This window comes from Eubalaena glacialis, chromosome 18 (assembly GCF_028564815.1).
Source record: "Eubalaena glacialis isolate mEubGla1 chromosome 18, mEubGla1.1.hap2.+ XY, whole genome shotgun sequence".
NCBI classification, from domain to species: Eukaryota; Metazoa; Chordata; class Mammalia; order Artiodactyla; family Balaenidae; genus Eubalaena; species Eubalaena glacialis.
The window spans coordinates 18729596-18752453 of NC_083733.1; the positions used below are offsets into that span (position 1 = coordinate 18729596).

Below are 22858 nucleotides of genomic sequence, written 5' to 3' on the forward strand. Positions count from 1 at the left end.
GCGCCGGGGAGCCGCTCTCGGGAGCTGGGGCCGGGGGTGGGGGAGACGCGCTTCTTCCTTCCCCAGCACCGAGGCCTGCGCACCTCCGACCGCTCTTTGGCACCGCGGGCACTTCCTGGAGCCAGGCTGAGGCCCAGCCTTCGCACTTGTGTGCACAAACCCTGCCCACTGACCTCTGGTGAATACCCAAATGGCTCTAATGATCTCTTGTGCTTCCTGCCACCCTCCCCCAACCCCAGTCGACCTCTGGCGACCCCCCTACAAGCCTTTGGGTGATACCTGGTAACTCTTACCGCCCCCTTTGACCTTGGGTGACTTCTTTTACCCCTCCAGACCGGCCGTCGTGACCCCCACAGCCTCCAGGCTGCCTCCTGGTGATTTTCACAAGTCCAAAGGACCCTTACGGACTAAAAAAGGCCCCTGGATTTGCACTTTCCTTGGCGGAGGCCCGGTGGGGGAGCGGAGAGGGAAGGGGGTCGCCCCAGAAGTCAGACAGGGCCCAGTGGGGGAGCGCGAGCCCAGGCCAGCCTTGTGAGTGTGCGCGTGCAGGGCTAGAGTCTAGCGGCCCTCCCCCATGGTTCCCGGGGGCCGCCCTCGGTCACGTGGCCGGCGGGGCCGACAGGTAACTCGCCCAGAGAGGGCGGGGGCCGGTAGCCGCCCCGCCCCGCGGGGCGCCGCGGGCGGGTCTCAGCAGTGCCCACTGCGGCAGCCGGGCCGCAGGTGCCGCCCATAACACACGGTGTCCCGCCCAAGCCGATCCGCGTCTGCCGTCGGTCGGTGAGTGCGTGCGCTTCGTCGGTCCGCGTGTGTCTGTCTGGCCGAGCACCCCCTCCCTGTGCGGCCATGACTCCGCTGCCACCCCAGCCACCGCCCTCAGGCACGAACCCCGCCGCAGACTCCGCTGCCGACCCCCGTCCCGGGCCTGGACCCCTGGTCGTACTGTTCGGGGCCACGGCGGGTGCGCTGGGGCCGGACCTGGGCTCCGACGAGACCGACTTAATCCTCCTAGTCTGGCAAGTGGTGGAGCCGCGGAGCCGCCAGGTAGGGTGGAAAGAGGGCGGTGGGATCTCCAGGGAGCTTCAGGATCCGAGGGGCGCAGCGGCTGATCGGTTTTCCCCGCCGCTCGCAGGTGGGGACATTGCATAAGTCACTGGTGCGCGCCGAGGCGGCCGCACTGAGCCCGCAGTGCCGCGAGGCGAGCGGCCTGAGCGCCGACAGCCTGGCGCGGGCCGAGCCGCTGGACAAGGTGCTGCAGCAGGTGAGCGCTGGGGCCGGGGTGAATGGAGGCCCGGCCGGGCTGCAGGGACATTTCTCGGCGGGAGAGGCGGCAGGAGGCGAGGCTTGGCGCACCACAACCAACTGGCCGGGGCGGTAGGACAGGTTCCTGTTGTTTGAAACTTTCAGTGACTCCCGCGTGTGCGTGTGCGTGTGCGTGTGTCCGCGTGTGCCGGCCATTCCTAGGGGGGCGTCTTTTCAGACTTTCCAGTGGTCCACTCCTACTGAGGGGGTGGAGATGGAGGCTGCGAGACCCCTCCCAGAGTCCCTGGCCTGCGGGAGAGCTAGGCTGAGACGCCTCTGGGGACCTGCCCGGCCAGGTCTCCCAGAACAGCAGCCGGAAGCTGAAAGGGCCGAGGGGCCCAGACTTGGCCATAGGTCACGGTCCCTGCTGCCTGCATCCTCGGCCCACCCACCCGCCTGGGAGACGCTGGAGCAGGGGCGTAGGGCGGTTTCTGCCCAGGAGGCAGGCGCCGCCAGGTGTAAGCTGCTCGTCCTGGCCTGTCTCGGCCGGCTGGCCAGGCGTGGGCGCTGTCCGGACCCCGCCTGGAGGCTACCTGCCTCCTGAGTGCAAAGGCCTGGGGTGCCTCCCGGCCCTGGCTGAAGTGGGAGTCGGTTCCCTTTGCTGTTTTTCTTATCTTCATTACTGGGCTCACCCTGTGCCTGACTCTTGAGTGGAATGAGTGAAAGTGCTTTACTAGCACAAGTTCTTTCATCTTCCAACAACTCTGGTGGTTCCTGATGAGGAAACAGGCACAAAGATGTCGAACCTGAGTCTGTTCCAGAAGGACTCCCAAGGTAGCCCCCACTTGAGGAGTGTGCTGGGTTGCCTTGCTCTGTCAGCCTCAGATAGCTGGGGTTAGGAGAGGTTCTTGGGCCTGTGGTTTGTGCTTGTACCAGTTCTCCAGCAGGGATAGAGGATGGGGGAGGGGCAGGGCAGCTTTCCGCCCCCTCTATGAGCAAACAACTCAGTGCCAGCCGGTCGATAAGATCTGGGTCAAAGCTCATGCTGCCCCTGGCGTCCAGGTGTGGAGCTCTGTCAGTTCTGTCCTTGGAGTTTCTCTGCTCCTCAGTTGGTCAGACCTAGGGGCGGGGCTGCCATTGACCATGAGCAGGCGGGGCCTCAGGCAGGACTGGGCCTCCCCCACCTGAGGGTGGTGCCTGGTCAGGGACAGGTTTAACCTGCTTTGCCCCGCCCTTTCCCACCTGGCTTGTCCTACTCCACCAGGTGTTTGCTCTGGCCCCATTCCAGACTCCTGGAGTGTGTGTGATGGGGGCTTGGGTGATATGTGACTGCTCCCATTTGGCCTGGAGAAGGTGACAGTGGACTGGGGGAGAAGGAGGACACAGAGCCAGGCCCAACAGGCATGGCCACCTCCTCCCCAGGCAGGGTAGGGCTGAACATCTGGCTGAACCAGCTTTGCAAGCCTGCGCCCTCCCTCCCCCTGCCCGCCTAGCTGTGAGTCCCTCTGTCTCTCTCCGCTCCCTATTCCTAGTTCTCACAGCTGGTGAGCGGGGATGTGGCTTTGCTGGGCGGGGGCCCCTACATGCTCTGCACTGATGGGCAGCAGCTGCTGCGACAGGTCCTGCACTCTGAGGCCTCCAGGAAGGTATGCCACCACTGAGGGCACAACAGGGGATAGGGTTCCTAGGACCCTTCTTGTCACGGGGGTGGGCAGGGCAGCTCAATTCCCCCCATTCATCCCCATTCCCATGTGCCCCCAGAACCTGGTGCTCCCGGACACCTTCTTCTCCTTCTACGACCTCCGCAGAGAGTTCCACGTGCAGCACCCAAGCAGCCGCCCTGCCAGGGACCTCACTGTGGCCACCATGGCACAGGGTATCTGTGACCTAGCAGGATTAGGGGGGGGGGGGGCGGCTGTAGGCTGAATGTCTCTGAGTATGTGCATGCTGGTGGGTTGAATGAACACATGCAAGTTTACATTACCTGCTGAGTCCCTGACTGCATGTCTCTGTGCCTGTGCTGGGGCACGTTTGGAATGTGGGCATATGTCTACATATGTCTGGGCTGGGGACCTTTAAGGGGATCCATGAGCTGGGCCAAAACAAATGTGTTTGCCAGGATTCTGCATGTGTCTATGTAGGGGACTTGAGCCTCAGTGGGACATGCTGGTTGCCCTCTCATGCTGGGATTTCCTCATTGTTAGCTCTCTGCTCATAGACTTGGGGCTGGAGACAGATGCCACAGAGGACGATTTTGGGGTGTGGGAAGTGAAGACAATGGTAGCTGTCATCCTCCACCTGCTTGATGGACCCAGCGGTAAGGTTCCTCTCACCACCTTTCACCTGTTCTCAGGGCTGGGTGACTGCCTGCCTATTACTTCCTCCAAGTTCCCCTCCCCATTTGTCACCTCTGAGAGACCACAGGGTGAAAGCCCCTTTGTTACCTCCTCATCCCCCTCAACTGTCCTCTTTTTGCAGTGCTTGGTGGGGAGACCCCCCTCCACCAGACCCTGCTGACCCCCATGCCATCTCCTCTCAGGTCAACTGTTTTCGAAGCCCGAAGTGGTAAAGCAGAAATATGAGACAGGGCCTTGGTGAGTGAGGGGGCAGGGTTGGGGGTGACACCAGCTGGACAGCTCTGACTGAGCCCCGCCCCACAGCAGCAAGGCCGACGTGGTGGACAGCGAGACTGTGGTTCGGGCTCGCGGGCTGCCCTGGCAGTCATCAGACCAGGACGTGGCTAGATTCTTCAAAGGGCTCAATATTGCCAGGTGGGTACAGCAGCATGGGTGGACCCAGGAGGGCAGGCCTACCCAGGAGGCACTAACGCAGCACTGGCTCCACAGGGGTGGTGTAGCACTGTGCCTCAACGCCCAGGGCCGCAGAAATGGTGAGGCCCTCATCCGTTTTGTGGACAGCGAGCAGCGGGACCTAGCGCTGCAGAGACACAAGCACCACATGGGTGTCCGCTATATCGAGGTGGGGCTCTGGGCTTGGGAGCGGAGCGGGGCAGAGCTGAGGCCGGGCAAGCATGAAACTCATGGGCTGTTCCCACAGGTATATAAAGCAACAGGAGAGGAGTTTGTAAAGATCGCAGGGGGTGAGTGTGCTCCCAACAGCATCTAGATCCCCCTGGTTCTTGATCCATGTCCTGCTTCCCCGACGCCCCTTGCCTTTCTGCTCCCCTGTGTGCTAGGTGTGGGTGGGTATTTGGAAGGGCACAAATGAAGTCAGTAGGTGACTCCCACGCCCCCCACCAAGGCACTTCACTAGAGGTGGCTCGTTTCCTGTCACGGGAAGACCAAGTGATCCTGCGGCTGCGGGGACTGCCCTTCTCGGCTGGGCCAGCAGACGTGCTAGGCTTCCTGGGGCCAGAGTGCCCAGTGACTGGGGGTGCCGATGGGCTGCTCTTTGTGCGCCACCCTGACGGCCGGCCCACTGGTGATGCCTTTGCCCTCTTCGCCTGTGAGGAGCTGGCACAGGCTGCATTACGCAGGCATAAGGGCACGCTGGGTAAGCGATACATTGAACTCTTCCGGAGCACTGCAGCCGAGGTGCAGCAGGTGAGCCACCCAGGGCTCCCCCTACCCCCGTGTGCTTCTCCAGGGTGCCCCTTCCATGCCCTCCTTGGCCCTGCCCTACTTGGCATAACCAGCCTGCTGCTTCCTTCCTTACTAGGTCCTGAACCGCTATGCCTCCAGCCCACTCCTTCCCACACTGACTGCTCCACTGCTGCCCATCCCCTTCCCACTGGCAGCTGGGACCGGGAGAGACTGTGTACGCCTTCGAGGCCTGCCCTACACAGCCACCATCGAAGACATCCTAAGCTTTCTGGGGGAGGCAGCGGCTGACATTCGGCCCCACGGTGTGCACATGGTACTCAACCAGCAGGTAAAGCTGTGTCCAGTGGGGGAGCACACTTAGTTACAGAGGGGTGTGTGATTGGGAGGAAGGCATTTTTGCACACGACAGACTGCTTACAAGATGGTGTGCACAGGGCCGGCCATCGGGTGATGCCTTCATCCAGATGACATCAGCAGAGCGGGCCCTAGCTGCTGCTCAGCGTTGCCATAAGAAAGCAATGAAGGAACGCTATGTGGAGGTGGTCCCCTGCTCCACAGAGGAGATGAGCCATGTCCTGATGGGGGGCACCTTGGGTCGCAGTGGCATGTCCCCTCCACCCTGCAAGCTGCCCTGTGAGTGTCCCAGGGGGCTGGGGAAGAAGGAGGCATGTGGGGGCCAGGCTGTTATAACCCTCACTTTCTACGGTGGGGACTCCCTTCTGGCTGCCCCACCCAGGGCAGTGCTGAGCTCCCTGCAGATACGCTCTCTACTTCTGCCTCTAGGCCTCTCACCGCCCACCTACGCCACCTTCCAGGCCACCCCAACACTCATTCCCACTGAGACAGCAGCTCTGTATCCCTCTTCAGCACTGCTCCCAGCTGCCAGGGTGCCCGCTGCCCCCACCCCGGTTGCCTACTACCCAGGGCCAGCCACTCAACTCTACATGAACTACACAGCTTACTACCCCAGGTACCCTGCTGCTAAGATTACTTCACAGTCTTGCCCCCTTGTCCTGGTTTGGGGGAGGATCATGATTCCCTTCCTGGGCCAAATAACTCAAGGTCTGCTGGAACTTCAACTTTACTCTGAGACGACAAGGGAGTGACAGATGTGGGCTGACTGATGCCATCTACAAACTAGAACAGAGATGACCCTGTAGAGACAGGGGTATTAGGGAGGAGGAAATGAACCAAACACAAGGCAGAGGCAAGGGAAGAGGCAGGTAGGTCTTGGTCTAGGCCACAGGTGGCACTGCACTACTAAATCCCTGCCTTTCCCACCCTAGCCCCCCAGTCTCCCCCACCACTGTGGGCTACCTCACCACGCCCCCTGCTGCCCTGGCCTCTGCTCCCACCTCAGTGTTGTCCCAGCCAGGAGCCCTGGTCCGTATGCAGGGTGTCCCATACACAGCTGGTATGAAGGATCTGCTCAGCGTCTTCCAGGCCTACCAGGTGAGGTGTGGCTGGAGGGCTTGGGAACCTGGCTGAGCCTGGAGCTCCCTGCCTAAATATCTGTCACTTCTGCAGCTAGCCCCCGATGACTACACCAGTCTGATGCCTGTTGGTGACCCACCTCGCACTGTGCTACAGGCCCCCAAAGAATGGGTGTGTTTGTAGGTGAGGGAGCCAGGAGGTAAGAGCTGGCTGATGTCCTCAGCTTACGGGACTCTCCTGCATCCAGAGAACCAGGGCCCTCAACCTGGTAGCTTCTTTCTGGCTTCTCAAAATTCTCAGAAGGCCCCCAGAGGAGCTCAAGCCCCAGCTCCATCCCCCCTACTTATTACTCTGCCTGTTCACCCCAAAGATGATGGCTGGACCCTGAATGCAGGGCTGGGGGTGGAATGGCACTACCCTGCTCCCAGTGGTCTGATCTGGGCCTCTTACGTAGCAGAGAGCCTTTGTTCTGTTCTGGCTATGGTCCATGCCTACAGATTCCATAGGGCTGATGTCCATAGCAGGCTTGCTTTCTTTTTAAAAAATGTAAACCCTGGTGCCTTCAGCGTATGACTCCAGGGAGCTTCTGAGTAAAGATCCCAATGTTCTACCTTCCCCTGTCCCTTCTGGTGGGGGGCAGGGTGGCAGACAGCGCTGGCCCCAGTCCCCAGGATACTGACCTCCGTGGTCACATTGCGCCAGTGGTGGTCCCACCTAAGGATGCTAGCCCCCCTCTAGCGTGACACAAAGAATAACAGATGGCAAAAAATCACAGGCTGTTTTGATGGACTGTACTGCAATATCCCCAGAGGACAATAGGGGGCAGGAGGCCCTCACACAAAAACTCAGGCTTGACTTTAAAGGGACTTCTGCCTACTTTTCATGCACACCTTGGGCAGGTCAGTTGTCCTGAACTCAGCAGACACCTTGGAATGTCCTTTGCACCCATTAGAGGGTGCTGAACTGAAGCTTCGGAAGGAATTTGGAACTCTACCCTCTCCTCCGTAAAATAAACAAAGGTTCCCAACCAAGTGGACTTTTTAAAAGCCAAAGTGCCCTTCACTTTGGCACAGAGTGAGGGGCTCCACACCAGCCCCATGCAGAGGAACACTCAGGCAGATTTCAAGGAGACTGTTGACCTGTCACCGTTTATTATTTCAGCACTGTAACTGAGGAGCCTGAATTGCTGGCTCTTCTTCCCTTTGTATTTGTGTAAGGAGCACTGTACTCCTATAAAAGGTTTTAAAATACAAAATGTACAAGAAAACACAATCTCAAGTGCTGTAAACATAACTGAGAATCAGTTCCTTAATTGAACATCATCCATTTTATAAAATACAAGGTTTCAACTTGAACCCAATCTGAGCCTTACAGATGACCATCTGTTCTGAGTATCAAAAACAGGGCTTCACAGCCAGACTCAGCAGAGCTCTGGTGATAGTGGCTAACCCTGGGCAGGGGTGGGTTGCACCCCGGGCAGCAGCACCACACCTGAACCCAAAGACATCTGTTCCTAGCTGTTTTCAGCCATGTTTCTCTGTGCATCTCCAGTAAGCAGAAGGCTGCTCATCCCATTCCTCAACCCAAGATATAGCATGGGTTGGAGGGGGAAGGGGTGGGTCCTAGCACATGCCCAGTTGCTCAGTGCTGTTACTAGAAATCAATTTGCATAGTCCAATGGATGTGTGCTGTAACACCACTATGTTGCACAAAAATTAAGGTATTTATCTACAAAAACAAAAAATACTGTCTTTTACACCAAAGCTTTTACAAAGCTGATACAAAACTGCTTACATAGTATACAAAGCTCTATTTTAAAATTTAATTTTTATTTTAAATAGGAAAGAGCATGTCTAGTGCTACAGGCATCAAGGTATTTAAAAGGCATCAAAATTTGGTGCATAGCAACTCTGTATCATAGAGGCTTTTATTCTTGAGGGCAGCAGAGCACCCCCAAAGGGTCTTGCAAGGGAAGCTCTTGCAAGAACCCCATGTGAGGCACCTACACCAGGGGCAAGAGAGTGGAGGCAAGTCTGGCCAACTCTCTGGAACTTCATCTCAAGGCGGCCAGCCGCCGCAACCCCTCCAAAGGAAACTCTGGGCTTCCAACCACAGGCGCTGAAGCAAATCTCACTATCCACACTGTGACACAAAACTCACTTTCAAAGAAAATGTGACAACACCAGGCTCCAAGAAGGACTAGAGTGATTTGCTGAAGTACAGGCATTTTTTTCTAACTAATTTTAGGGAGAAATCTAAAACATCATGGCTTAAAGGAAAAAAAAAAAAAGACCATACTTCCTCATCCTGGGTCAATAGCTCCTAACTGGTTGACTAGAGGCGGTAGGCAATGACCTGGCTCCCTCCACCCAGGCCTCACTTGGCCTCAGTAGACAGTCCTGGCATCTAGGACCCACAATCCCCTGGAATAATAGCATCAAGCCTTTGACCAGCCCAGCACACTGTCTCACATGTAGGCACTCAGAAAATTTGCTTCCTGAATAAAAGTACATTTCATTTGAAAACATACTGCAAACTTCAGGGGTGTTGAAATAGGCCCAGGCCTTGGAACGGGAAACTAATCCCATTAAGGGGAGGGGTAAGGGCAGGGTTTGAAAAAAGCACCCAAGTCGGGCACCTCCTTTGGTAGACAGCAGGCTGGAGTTTCTTGCTGGCCCCGCCTTGGACACCAGCCTTACCAGCAGCAGCACCAGGGCATCTTTGGTGTGGAGGGTCAGGTTTAGAATGCTATCTCATTTTTGGAATTGCCTCAAAGCCTTTTAGAAAAAGGCTATTTTTTAGGCCATGCAGATGGGAGGGTAGGCCAGAATCATTTTAGGCTGTAAACAGAATGAGGGAAAAGCCTTCCATGCCAGTGTAAATCTTAAAAGCGTCTCATCTGGAATCCTGAATGTTCTCTGCTCCTGTCTTGAAGCATAGCTCATTTGTACTTAGCTTCTGACACAGCCTGGCCTCTAGAGATAAGCTAGAAGCAGCAAAGTTGCCTAAACAAATCATCACAAGATTGTGGCAGCCAAATGCAGATGCTTCCACTTGGAAAAGGTCTGGGACCAGAGGACACAAAAGGGAAGAGTACTCTACAGTCTACCTGTTTGTAGGATGGCAGGAAATTAAAGCTACCAAGCTAAGAAACCCCACCTTTCAAAGTTCCCTTACATGTAGTTATCTTACCCAAGGCCCTGAGGGAAAAAAGCAATTTCAACATGGAGACAGCATGGAGAGATTGCAGGAAGATTACCTAGAAAGTTACGAAAATGCTATGCTCTGGAATGTCATTTTATATTCCAACACTTCAATGATTGGAATGGTGTCATTTTATCTAACAGTTTACTTTTATAAAGAGGTATGAGCTACATTTGGCTTTACTTCCTATGAATCTATGAAAGGCTTCAGGACACATGCTGAGTTTCCGAGGCATAGGTGTGGGCTTGGGGGAATAATTTTTTTTTAATGTTTGCCTCTGGAAGGTTTTATCAAAAGTTTCTACTTTAAAAATATCATCAAAGCTAAAGAGTCCTTCAAATGACAATAAAGCAGTACAAATCACCAATCCTAGCTAAGCAACCAGATCACCTGCAAAAGCAGCACCTCTGAAATGGAGAGCCTGCTGCATTCACACTCAAAGCACCCATCATATAAAAGTATCCTATTTAAATATAAAAAGCAAAGCTCATTTCCCCAAAGATCAGACAGTCTGTGCTGCTCCTGTTCTTTTAAAAAATCTACCCAAGGCCTGAGTTGGAGGAATGCTGCTTTCCCCACATATGGTGATCCCAACTCCTGGCTCCATCCTGAAGGTTGCAGAGTTGGAAGCCCAAGGTCCAAAGAGAGAAACATGCTGAGAAGTACATGATGGTGGACACAAGGCTGCAGTGAGCGCTGTTAGAGCCCGTCGGATCTTCCTAAATCCAGGGAATCAGGACCTGGGAGGGGAGCCTGCCTGCTCGCCCCTGTTCCTTGGGAAACAGAAATCTGGGACATGTCTCTCCCAATTACCTCGTTCACTGAAAAACAAGAAAGGGAAGAGTGATTAGTGACCTCTGTGTGACTGACCATATGATGCTCAATGCCAAGCACTATTTCAAAGACATTTTTTCCCTTTCCATCGCTTTCTATAAAGATAAAGGCAGTGCTTGAAGTCTGCTCTTGAACTGGATGGCAACATCACTCCAAAAGTTCCAGACCACCCCCTTCTCTACCTTTCAGTTCAATTTTCTTTGGGAAGGGGAATGGCTGAGGAAAAAGGTAAACGTTCTTACCCTCACTCTAAAGGCTCTTGCTCTAGCAGAAGATAGGATACTTTTGAAATGTGTTCACCTTAATCTAACTTTTCCTTAATTTCATCCTTTTAGGAGAGTTTTCCCTTTCTGATTCCTGCACTGCACCTGTATATAAAGTAAATGAAAATAAATGCTTTGATGAGAGTAAACCACTGAGATTTGGGGGTTATTTTGTTACCCTATGCTAATGCAAACATCCTTTATCATGTGGGGGCATTTGTATTATTTCTGATCCTTTCAGAAAAGGCTCTTGATTTTGTTGGTTTCTATGATGTGCCAAGCACCTCAGGAAGCACAGTCTTCTGTGAGGTCCAGTGCAAAGAGTTTTAATCTTAAGGAACCAACATAGACGGGAACACCCCAAATAAGAAACTTTAGTTCTCTCACCATGAGAATTCTTTGCTTTGAAATGAAAATTCTTTGCTTTATCAACTAAAGATTCTATACTAATTCCACTCTTAGGCATATACTCAAGAGAACTGAAAACATACATCCACATAAAAACTTGTACTCAAATGTTCATACCAGCATTATTCATAATAGCTCCAAAGTGGAAATAACCCAAACGTCTACCATTAATGAATGAATAAACAAAATGTGGTCTATTCCACAAAATGAAATATTATTCAGTCTTAAAAAAAGAATGAAGTTCTAATACATGCTACAACATGGATGAACCTTGAAAACATTATGCTAAGTGAAAGAAGCCAAACACAAAAGGTCATATATTGTTTGATTCCATTTATATAAAATGGCCAGAACTGACAGAAAATAAATAGGTGGTTGCCAGGAGTAATGGGAAGGAAGGAATGGGGAGTGACTGCTCAGGGGTATGGGGTTTCTTTCTGGAGTAATGAAAATGTTTAAAAATTAGTTACTGACGATGGTTGCACAACTCTATGAATATACTAAAAAACCAATGAATTGTGTATTTTCAAGGATAATTTTATAGTAATGACTTATATCTCAATACAGCTGTTATAAACAAAAATAGACCAAGACAAAAAAAATCTCTATAATTAGCATTTGAAGTGATCATAGAGCAAAGGAGACACTAATGATTGTTTAAGAAATCTTCAAGGACTTCCCTGGTGGCGCAGTGGTTAAGAATCCGCCTGCCAATGCAGGGGACACAGGTTCAATCCCTGGTCCGGGAAGATCCCACATGCCGTGGAGCAACTAAGCCTGTGCGCCACAACTACTGAGCCTGCACTCTAGAGCCCACGTGCCACAACTACGGAAGCCCGTGTGCCTAGAGCCCATGCTCTGCAACAAAAGAAGCCACCACAATGAGAAGCCCATGCACTGCAACAAAGAGTAGCTCCCACTTGCCGTAACTAGAGAGAAAGCCCACGTGCAGCAACAGAGACCGAATGCAGCCAAAAAAAAAAAAAAGAAAAGATTAAAAAAAGGAAAAGAGGACTTCCCTGGTGGCGCAGTGGTTAAGAATCTGCCTGCCAATGCAGGGGACACAGGTTCGCGCCCTGGTCCGGGAAGATGCCACATGCCGCGGAGCAACTAAGCCTGTGTGCCACAACTACTGAGCCTGCACTCTAGAGCCCACGTGCCACAACTACTGAGCCTGTGTGCCACAACTACTGAAGCCCACGTGCCCACAGCCCATGCTCCGCAACAACAGAAGCCACTGCAGTGAGAAGCCTGCCCACCGCAACGAAGAGTAGCCCCCACTTGCCACAACTAGAGAAAGCGTGTGCAGCAACGAAGACCCAGCACAGCCAAAAATAAATAAATAAATTTAAAAAAAAGAAAAGAAATGGCTTCAAACCCCTTAAAAAAATGTTCAAATATTAACATCTAATCTTTTTATTGTTTAGGTAGTTAAGAAAAAAATTCTTCAAACTCATATACTCATCATGGCTATAAGGAGAATGGAACTAACATTCGCTCCACAAATATTTATTGAGTATCCATGGGTTAACTTTACAGTTGAAATTTATATCTTATTTCAGTTAATCTTCACAGCATTTTAAGATCACTATTACCCCACTTTACAGATCAGTTAACAGAGGCTTTGCCAGTTCACACAATTTTCTTAGTAAATGGTAGACTCAGTTTCAAAACACCTGTTCAACTTCTTGAAGGCCAAAAGAGTAGAAGAGCATGGAAATCATTTAGACAAAGATAATGCAAAGGACCTGGACATGTGTGGTGCTCACAGTGAGTGTGGTGATGGTAAGAAGAGGGAAAGAGGAAAGGACTGATTCGCCACTACCACCGTTTTAAGTCTAGGAAGAACAGCGCTGTCACTACTGGAAATAAGCTGAGGAGGAATTTAGAGGAGGAAGGTGGTAGGTTAGGTCTGGAATTGGATTTGGAAATTAGAACATCCAAATGGAAAAATCCTATGGGTAAGGGACTACACTCAATGGTCAGAGCAAGAAGAGATGTATGTACCTTCTTACTAGAGACCTGGAAGTATGGGAGCAGTTTCATAGTTCCACTGAGGAGCAAAAGGCTGAAGAAAAAAAGAGTGGGAGTAGCCTTGTGATCTGATGAGAAAATAGGACCTGGGAAAGCAAATATGTAAGCAAAGGAATGGCCTGGAAATTAGGTTTGGCTTGAATACAGGCTCTGCCACTAATTCCATGTGTGTCCTTGGACAAATTACTTCATATATCTAAGACTCCCATTTCCTTAGCTATACAATGATGGTGTTAAACTAATAAGGTCTCTTTAACTGTAGAAGTCTGTGATTTGTCATCAGACAAATTTTCAAGTGGCAGTACTCAGAAGGGCAAAGAAGTGAAGGATAAAAATTTGGCTTGACTGTGGTTAGTATTTAATGTAGAATAGTAAAGAAGTGGGACTAGTAAAGCAATCATACTCCAATAAAGATGTTAAAAAACTTTTTTTTTAAAAGTGAGGCAAAGAAGTAGGACTAGAAGCTAAAGGAATCTAACTACAAAAGGATGAAGACTAAGCAGTGTTGGCTAGCTCTAATAATCACTAACTGAGATCAGTTTTTGAAGGTCATTGGTACAGACTTATGAAGGTCTTTGTCAGATAGAGGATGCTTTTCAAGTAAATTTTCCAGGCTAGGATTTATTGACCGTTCATGATGGTTTGCAAAGAAGGATGGAATTAATCTAAACTGACTCCTGACTGCTAGAAATAACTCACTGAAATAGTTTCTATGTAAATGAAAAGTTATGGGAATGCTCTGCATGACAATACATTTTCTCTTCAGTTTCCTCATAGGTATAATGGAGATTTTTAAAAAACCTCTTATATAGTAGATAAAGGGACATAAATAGACAAGGCAGCCTTTGGCACCTCTGTCATAACAAGGGAGCAGTGTTTTCAGTGTAGATTCTATGTGTGGGTCTATGGGGTAGTCTCGTGCTAAGAAAGAGCACAAGGATGGCCCGTGATCTCTCTGCATGGCCTCTAACACTACTCATCGCATTAGATTATCAGTAGGCATCAGTATTATCTGTCTCTTAAATAGCCTGTGAACTCCTGAAGGACAAGGACTTTACTACCGAGGAAACATCAATTTCTGATGACTGAATAAATGGATCATAATTCAGTACAATTACTTGGAAGCTATTTGGAATAGTACCCTGAAAGTTCATTAGGTGGTGGGGTTGGAAAGGGACCAGAGAATGTTATTAAGACTAACACAAGGCATCTGATTTTGATTTTGGCAGTATCTATTTTAAACAGGTCTCACAGCAGCAGTGGCAAAAAGCCAAATATAGAATCAAGTACCCAGCTCACATTCAAGTCATCTTTCCTGTCGCTTATTCCTTCCAAAGACGGTAACTTCAGAGATGTTCCAGGCTGCCATTAAACACACCTTTTTCAAATCTTGTCTCATTGTTAAGTTTTAAAACAAGATGATTAAAAATGGTGCTTTATCATCATCAAAAACCATGTGATATATTGTTTTCCTGTGTCTTTATGAGGAAGTCAATGCTTACATTTTCTTGAGGATGAGGGTCTATAACAAGCACTATCCACCCACTTACCAAGTACACTTTGATGATAAGGATAAACACATCATTTTCTGAAGAAGTCAGGTGGTGACCTTTATAGCAAAAGCCTGATCGAAGGTGTGTTATTTCTGTTCCCCCTTACCAAAGTTCTGCTGTTCTTTTGCCTAGTGTGCATAACCTCATTTAGTTAAACCAACCTGCAAGGTTCCTGACAGTTCAGGATTTTAAGACTAGGATAAAGCTAAGAAGATTTTCCACAAAGAAGCACTCAAGCCGACTATACTCAAATATACTTTAATATATAATAATCAGTCAGTAGATTTAAGTTCCAAAAGGGCAAGGAACTTGTCTATCTTGTTCTCCATTGACTCCTTAGTGCTTGGTAAATATTGAGTGCTGATTAAAGTTATGTGCCAATTGAATCTTTAATGTAATATGGGACTTGGCAAAACAACAACAAAAATTATACTCAATTAATAGCTACTGAATATGAATTTTAGGCCAGGGAGTCAGAACTGTAACAAAGCAGTCCCTTCACCATCCTTTAGCAATAACTTGAGCACAGTGTGGTATCCAAGCCCACTGCTCTCCTTTGCCCCCTCACTTCACACTTAGGCTGGGGGCTCTGGGCTCTGGCTCCCACCTCTGGGTTCCTGAGATAGCCTTCTAATGTGACTGGCCAAAATTTGTCAACTTGAGCAAATTAAAATTATTACTGGTAAACAAATCTATAATGTAATTTATATGTAAATCATTAGCAATCTTGATAAATACAGTACTAATTTCTTTAAAAAATTAGTGCTTGCAATTTTCACTTCCTTTTGAATGTATATATGCATGAATTTATTGATTTATTTAAGTCATACTCCGCAAAGCATGTGAGTTGGCTTTATTTTTTTTTCACCAATTTAAGGTAAAAACATAAGTTGTTTATGCCCCTACTGTACAATTTTATCACTTCCCCCCTATAAAGAGTAAAGTGAATTAAAAGCCTAGAACAAGGGTCAACAGCCCTCAACACCCGTGGTAACAGGTTATGTAGGTCACAGCATTTGGCCTACTTGTGGCAGCTACCGTCCTTGACTCCCATTACCCCAACACCTGGCTTGCCTATGCTACCACAACAGAAGTAGTCAGAGCCATCAGCAATATTCGCTGTAAGAAAAAACAACTTTTTTTTTTTTAAATCCAAGAAATGTTCAAATTAGCAGTCCACTGTAATGCTATCTCTACACACAAGAATGAGGTGTTTGAGTAACAACCGGCCTCTTATTTAGAGCTACTTCCAATGCTTACGGATTCAGAGTTAGAGCTGGCAAGCATGGTAGGGTATGAAATCTCACCACCAGGTGGAGGGGCAGGGTAACCCAGGGCACTGCCTTTGGAGTAGGTGGATGCACATTGTCAAACAAACAAAAGTTCAAAGGGCCTTCATAACTAGCATCTGAGCACCTTGATCACTTTTGTAAAGTATTTTTTGGTATAATCAGTCTCCATTTATGTATACTATTTCATTTTAAAGCTGCAATGAACATTCATCAAAGTTTAGCAAATTCATCTTTTCTTCCTTTCCTTACACCCCAAGATTAAAGGTATAATTCATTCTCTGGGTGAACAATTTTATGGAGATATTACATTTTATAAAATGAAGGCCATATATAAGTACAATCATTTTCTGAATTTCACTTGAAATGAAGAAATAAGAGAAATTTGGAAGTAAAGGAATAGAAATTACTTTAAATGGATGAAAAACTAGTATTACTTTATGGTTTATTACTCTATAAGCATAGTTTTCCTAAGATTTACTTTTAGGTTATTAGATAAGTTATAAGTATACCATCTAAATGAAATATATAAAATACTGAATTCAACTATTTATGGAATGAGCTGAAGAATTAATTTGCATTTATCAAAATCTAATTAATTTGCCTTTTCGAGCTGAAGACAGAAAAAAGTTCCTGAAAACTTAGAAGGTACCTATGGTAGACTGCTAAATGTCCTAATTCATTCTTCTCTAGTAATTGAGTTTAACTAGTCACAGGGCCACTCAGCTACAGACTACATTTCCTGGCTTCCCTTTTGTAGCAAGGTATGACCATGTAACTTGCTTTCTCTAATTAAGTGTGAGTAAAAGTGATGTGTGCATCTCCCTCATCACTTGCTCAGTAACCTCTTCCCCTCCTTTTCACACCCCTAGCTTTGGGCTAAGACTCAGTCAACGTGGTGACTCTGCTTTGACAATACCTAAAGAGGTAGAGAAACAACTAAATGAAACAGGAATCCTGATCTCTGAATTACCGTAAGGTGTGAGAGAAAATTCCAGTGTAGTTAAGCCACTGTATTTTGGGATCTATGTTATAATAACCTAGCTTACATTATTAACAAAAATAAAACTCATCACCATAAAGGTAAGACAGAAAGAATATTTAAGCATTTTAAGCAAGAACCAAGATAACCAGCTTGAGCTCTATCATATCAAGTTTTTAACTAAGTTATTTTATTCCATTCCATTCCATTCCATTCTATTCTATTCTATTCTATTTTTTGGCTGCGTTGTGTGGTTTGCAGGATCTTAGTTCCCTGACCAGGGATTGAACCCGGGCCCCGGCAGTGAAAGCACCAAGTCCTAACCACTGGACCGCCAGGGAATTCCCTAAGTTATTTTAAGTTTTACACTGAACTCTAGATAGCTTCCAACCATAGGACAGATTGAAAATTACATGCACAATGATCAGAAGATACCCTTCACTTTTAACATTAGATTTAATACTACTAAAGGGAAATTATGACACTTTTTTCCACAACTGACTGAGGGGGAGATCAGTCCTATTATTAAGGGTCCTTTCTTTCTAAGAAACCTCTTATATATGTGATACTATACTAAGTGTCATACAGATCTTTCCTCTAGAAAAAGTTGTAACTCAAAACATTCTACAAACATTAAGTCTCCAGCTGAGTACACAGTACACAGTTACTTGAAAGTATATTCAAGTATCAGCACGTATGTTTTTGTATCAGTAAAAACTGAAATGTGGGGGGGAAAAAACCCCAAAAGAAAAAACTTCTTTTCAACTTAGGTTAAGATGTGAGATTCTGGGGACTTCCCTGGAGGTGCAGTGGTTAAGAATCCACCTGCCAATGCAGGGGACATGGGTTCGAGCCCTGGTCCAGGAAGATCCCACATGCCGCGGAGCAACTAAGCCCGTGAGCCACAACTACTGAGCCAGCGCTCTAGAGCCCGCGAGCCACAACTACTGAAGCCCGCGCACCTAGAGCCCGGCTCCGCAACAGAAGAAGGCACCGCAATGAGAAGCCCGCACACTGCAACGAAGAGTAGCCCCCGCTCACCGCAACTAGAGAAAGCCTGCGCGCGGCAACAAAGACCCAACACAGCCAAAAATAAATAAATTAAAAAAAAAAAAAAAGATGTGGGATTCTGAATTTTAGGCCTATCAGAAGACTGTCCTTTTCCTTATTTTTTTTCATTTTATACATTTTCTCTGAGTAATCTTGTCCATTTCTATATACTGTACTGTTGACTCCCACATCTGTTGTCTCCAGGGCCCAAACCTGAGCTCCAGAGCTGTAAACCCACATGACTCATTCCACACCTATGCTATGAATCCCACATGCTTGCCTCTTCAAGACCTTGCCCCATCAATTTCCTGCACTCTTCCATCTCTTTAATCAATCTACCCACCCACCCTCTCCTCCTGGATTCTTTTCATCATTGCTTAAATATGGGTAAGTCTCTATCTCAAACAAGCAAGCAAGCAAACAAATAAAAACCCTAGACCCCACATGGCCCTCTATGTCTAATTTTTTTCTTTCATTGTTTAACATCTTAAAGGAGTTATCTACACTGCCTGCTGTTTCTCTATTCTTACCTCCTGTTCATTCCTTAGTCATCCATTGATCCCTTCACTCCACAGAAACATTTCTTACCAAGATCACTAGTGACCAACTTGTTGCTTCATACACAGGAAGGGCAGTGGGGTAAACACTGGAAGAAATAAGCTTTAATTTTGGTTCAGCCGTGATGTGACTAGGGCAACTTAATCTTTTTTCAACTGATTTTCTCAACTATGATACAAGGAAATTCATTTAAATCCTTCTATAACTCTCCTGAGAGTTTTATAGATATGTAGAAATTTAGTTGCCAATGATGTGAGACCAGGGTAGGCTGGCCTAGCTTCTGGGAGAAGCCAGGGTTTTGGTGCCTTGTCTGATCAGGAAGCTTTAGTATCCTAAATATAAAGATTTGGGTAGTGGACATGATTTCTAAGTCCCCTTCCAAATCCAAATTCATTAAAATGAAATTCAAATGGCATTTTGAGAACTACAATCTGTATGTTTATAATTTCTACCACAGACTTTCTCACATGGCTTTGAGAGTCTTTGAAGAAAGAAGCTGTGTGAGGGAGAGGGAGTGGTATGGTTGCTTGCTGAGGTAGAGAGGCCTGAGGCCCAGCCCCCTCCTCACAAGCACTGACTCCTTCCAAATGGAGCCCCAGATGAACTACCAGCGTGCAAACATGGGCCTAAAGGACAGGCTCAAGGGTAAACGATCCAGGCTGCCTCTGGCAAATGGCTAACATTTCCTGCTTTATTTCCATTCCATACTGCCTCACATCAAAACTTAGAGCACTTGACCAGAAATGAGTAGGCTTACACACCTGATCAGCAACCAAATTTACTCCGCACCCAAGCCACAGAATTCATATAGACAGGACTCCCTCTGCTTTGGTTCAATAAATCCAATCAACACTTGACTTTTATTCAACCCCAGACTAAAATTATAAATATGAGAGCCTGAGTGTAGTTAAATTTAAAAAGCACTCTTACAGTCAAAGTTTAGCTCCAGAGATAATGAGTGGGCCCCTACCAAGAAGATGCCCATGTATACCCCCTCCTCTGCAGCACATGCAAATCTGGCCACTGCATGCAAATATCAGACTTGGGCACAAAAACAGTGACACATTTCAATCAACACTCACCCTCTAGATTCTCCAGAAAGGAGGTGGACATGAGAGCTCACTGTGGTTAGGCCATTTCTCTGCTGAACCTGATGGCTGGTGTTCCAAGTCAGACATAAACTGGTCTGTGTCAAAGAAGACAACATCACTACTGAATGGAACAAACCAGAGGGTAACAATCTACTACATGCCCAGCTTGTTTTTTTCTATAATTAAGAGGAATTTAGTTGTCCTTTATCTGTCAATCACTGCATAAAATGGCTCCCCGCATTTTATTAGATAATATAAATACTGGAGTCCAGAGAGTTTAGGTAACGCTGATTTATTTTCTAAATTTAAAAGGGCAGTCATTTAAAAAAGTTACAATGATGGTTTTCAGTGATTTTAAAGGACAGATTTAGTTTTAAATAAACTAGTTTTTATTAGATTACATCTATCAGTGGTTCCCAAATACATGTCTGTGGTTACATCAGAGTTATCTGGGCACTTAATAAAAAAATAAACTCCTGGGCTCTACTTCAGAGCACAGAATCAAAATGTCTAAGGGTACGAGCCCAGAACACTATATGCATAGGTAAATTTGTGGGTCATGGAGGAATATTTTTTAAACTGAAGTTCACATCCATTAGCAGGCTATGAAATCAATTCAGCAAGCTGAAATCAGTATTTAAAAAAATAAATAGAACAAAATAGAAGATAAGCTACATTTTTTTTAATAAAGGTTAAGGATTGGCTTGTGAGCCTTTCACGTTAGTTGTGTATGATTTTTGTGTTTGTTTGTTATGTAATGGATCATGCTATAAAACTTACTTCTTATTGTTAGAAGCTGTCAAAAATGTTGAAAGTCACTGTACTCAAGAAGAGTCACTATTACCAGTTTTGTGATAATCGCTGACACACACAGATGCCCAGTTAAAGAGTCCAAAATACAATGAGGCAAAACCTCCTCCTTTGACCTATAAGGAATTATTTTTGGCCTTTGCTGTATGAATTCAAATAAAAGGACCTAACCTTTTATTAGATTCTAGAAGAATGCTTATTTTATCTTGGAAGAGAAGAAACTGTAGTCTCTGTGAACTAATTAATACCCTCCTCTTAGGCAGATAAAAGAGGGAAAACAAAGGAGGAGCCAATCTGTTCAAAATGCAGCCTCACTAAAGGGGTCAAAACAAAACACAAAAACCAGAAATCCTTTGTGCGTAGGCAAAATTTTTCTGCCTTAAGCTTCTTTATTACTAAATTTGAGATCACTCACCTAGCTTTCAGGGGTGACTTAAGGATTACAGTGTGTATGAAGTATTTTAAAGACTCCAGATATATTGTCAAAAGTCTCCCTTCTGAGGTTGCCCAATCTTCACAACTGAGTCCTTCAAAACAGATTCTAAAGTGTAGAACATGTGAGTCCACGTAAATCAGCACATAAATTAGAAGAAAGAAGCCCGGGCCAACAGACGCTGGGGGCTTTTGTGAGTTGGCTGATACAGTGGTAGTTTCAGATTGTGCTTGTGGAGACTTGCAGTCCTCGAGACATTTTTCTAGTTCCTTGAAACACTGTTGACAGCTCCAAAAAATACCTGATTTATCTCTTCCTATCACAAAAACTTTCACCAGACATTTAAAGAATTAACACTAACCCTTAAACTCTTCCAAAAGATAACAGAGAAGGGAACACTTCCCCTCTCATTCTAGGGCCAGCATTACCCTGATATCAAGGCCAGACAAAGACACTACAAGAAAAGAAAACTACAGAATATCCCCTGTGAATATAGATGTAAAAATCCTTAACAAAAGTACTAGCAAACTGAGTTCAGCAGCATACTAAAACGGTTACACATCATGACCAAGTGAGATTTATTCCCAGAATGCAAGAATAGTCCAACATACGAAAAATCAATGAATGTAATATAGTATACATTACTAGAATGAAGGGAAAAAAACCCATATGATCATCTCAATTAATTCAGAAGTATTTGACAAATTTCAATACTCTTTCAAGATAAAAACACCCAATAAACTAGGAATAGAAAGAAATTTCCTTAACATGTTAAAGACCATATATGAAAAACCCACAGATAACATCATACTCAATGGTTAAAGACTGAAAGCTTTCCCTCTAAGAGGAAGAACATGACAAGGATATTCACTTTTGCCACTTCTATTCAACACAGTACTGGAAGTTCTAGCCAGAGAGATTAGGCTACAGAAATAAAAGGAAGAGGTAAAATGACCTCTGTTCACAAATGACATGATCCAATACATAGAAAGCTCTGAAGAATCAACATACAAAAAAATGTTAGCACTAATAAATTACAGGATATAAAATCAACACACAAAATTTAGTTGTATTCTATACACTTTTAATGAACAATCTAAAAAGGAAATTTATAAATCAAGTCCATTTACAATACCATTAAAAAGAACAAAATACTTAAAAATTAACCAAGGAGGGCTTCCCTGGTGGCGCAGTGGTTGAGAGTCTGCCTGCCAATGCAGGGGACACGGGTTCGAGCCCTGGTCTGGGAGGATCCCACATGCAGCGGAGCGACTGGGCCCATGAGCCACAATTGCTGAGCCTGCGCATCTGGAGCCTGTGCTCCACAACGGGAGAGGCCGTGATAGTGAGAGGCCCGTGCACCACGATGAAGAGTGGCCCCCGCTTGCCGCAACTAGAGAAAGCCCTCGCACAGAAACGAAGACCCAACACAGCCATAAATAAATAAATTAAAAAAAAAAAAAAAATTAACCAAGGAGGTATAAGATTCGTACACTGAAAGCTACACATTGCTGAAGGAAACAGAAGATCTAAATAAATGGGAAAACATCCCATGTTCAAGACGTCATATTGTTAAGATGATAATACTACCCAAAGCAATGTACAGATTCAATGCAATCCCTATCAAAATCCCAACAGTGTTTTTGCAGAAACAGAAAAACCCATCCTGAAATTCATATGCAATCTCCAAGGACCCTGAAAAGCCAAAACAGTCTTGAAAAAGAACAAAGATGGAAGACACACTTCCTGATTTCAAAACTTACTACAAAGCTACAGTAATCAAAACAGTGTGATACAGGCATAAGGACAGACATACAGACCAAAGGAATAAAATAGCCCAGAAAGTGCTCGCTTCAGCAGCACATATACTAAAACTGGAACGGTACAGAGAAGATTAGCATGGCCCCTGTGCAAGTATGACATGCAAATTCATGAAGCATTCCGTATTTTTAAAGAATCTAAAAAGAGTGGATATACGTATATGTATAACTGATTCACTCTTCTGTACAGCAGAAACTAACACAACACTGTGAATCAACTATACTCCAATAAAAATGTAAAAGAAAAATAGCCCAGAAACAAACCATGACAATATACAGTCAATTCATTTTCA

General features: G+C 46.4%; 2 protein-coding genes and 1 non-coding gene across 13 annotated transcripts in view; 2 read left to right on the top strand and 1 right to left on the bottom strand.

Annotated features, from left to right (window-relative positions):
• The first annotated feature begins 529 nt into the window (after nt 1–529).
• On the top strand, nt 530–14336 carry ESRP2 (epithelial splicing regulatory protein 2). 9 transcript variants are annotated; one of them, XM_061173071.1, is made up of 16 exons: nt 530–1041; nt 1130–1258; nt 2772–2885; nt 3001–3115; nt 3458–3556; nt 3779–3833; nt 3900–4010; nt 4086–4218; nt 4297–4339; nt 4501–4802; nt 4918–5130; nt 5237–5435; nt 5586–5772; nt 6089–6254; nt 6330–6435; nt 14225–14336. In XM_061173071.1, the coding sequence occupies exons 1-15, from the start codon at nt 844–846 to the stop codon at nt 6417–6419; spliced, it is 2154 nt and encodes a 717-aa protein (XP_061029054.1). In that variant the 5' UTR covers nt 530–843; the 3' UTR covers nt 6420–6435; nt 14225–14336. The 9 variants fall into 9 exon arrangements, with proteins under 9 accessions (XP_061029054.1, XP_061029055.1, XP_061029053.1 ...); XM_061173072.1 differs by having other exon boundaries at nt 14209–14226; XM_061173070.1 differs by lacking the exon at nt 14225–14336 and adding an exon at nt 10055–10634.
• Nucleotides 7378–22858, bottom strand: part of NFATC3 (nuclear factor of activated T cells 3) — a 124677-nt gene continuing 109196 nt past the window's right edge. For all 3 annotated transcript variants that reach the window (XM_061173066.1, XM_061173068.1, XM_061173067.1), the window contains exon 10: nt 7378–10261. In XM_061173066.1, the coding sequence (XP_061029049.1) occupies nt 10140–10261 (122 nt within the window). In that variant the 3' untranslated portion in view covers nt 7378–10139. The remainder of the gene's footprint in view (nt 10262–22858) is intronic.
• LOC133079240 (U6 spliceosomal RNA) lies at nt 22590–22696 on the top strand. The gene has a single exon (XR_009698120.1). It is a non-coding gene; the product is annotated as a U6 spliceosomal RNA (small nuclear RNA).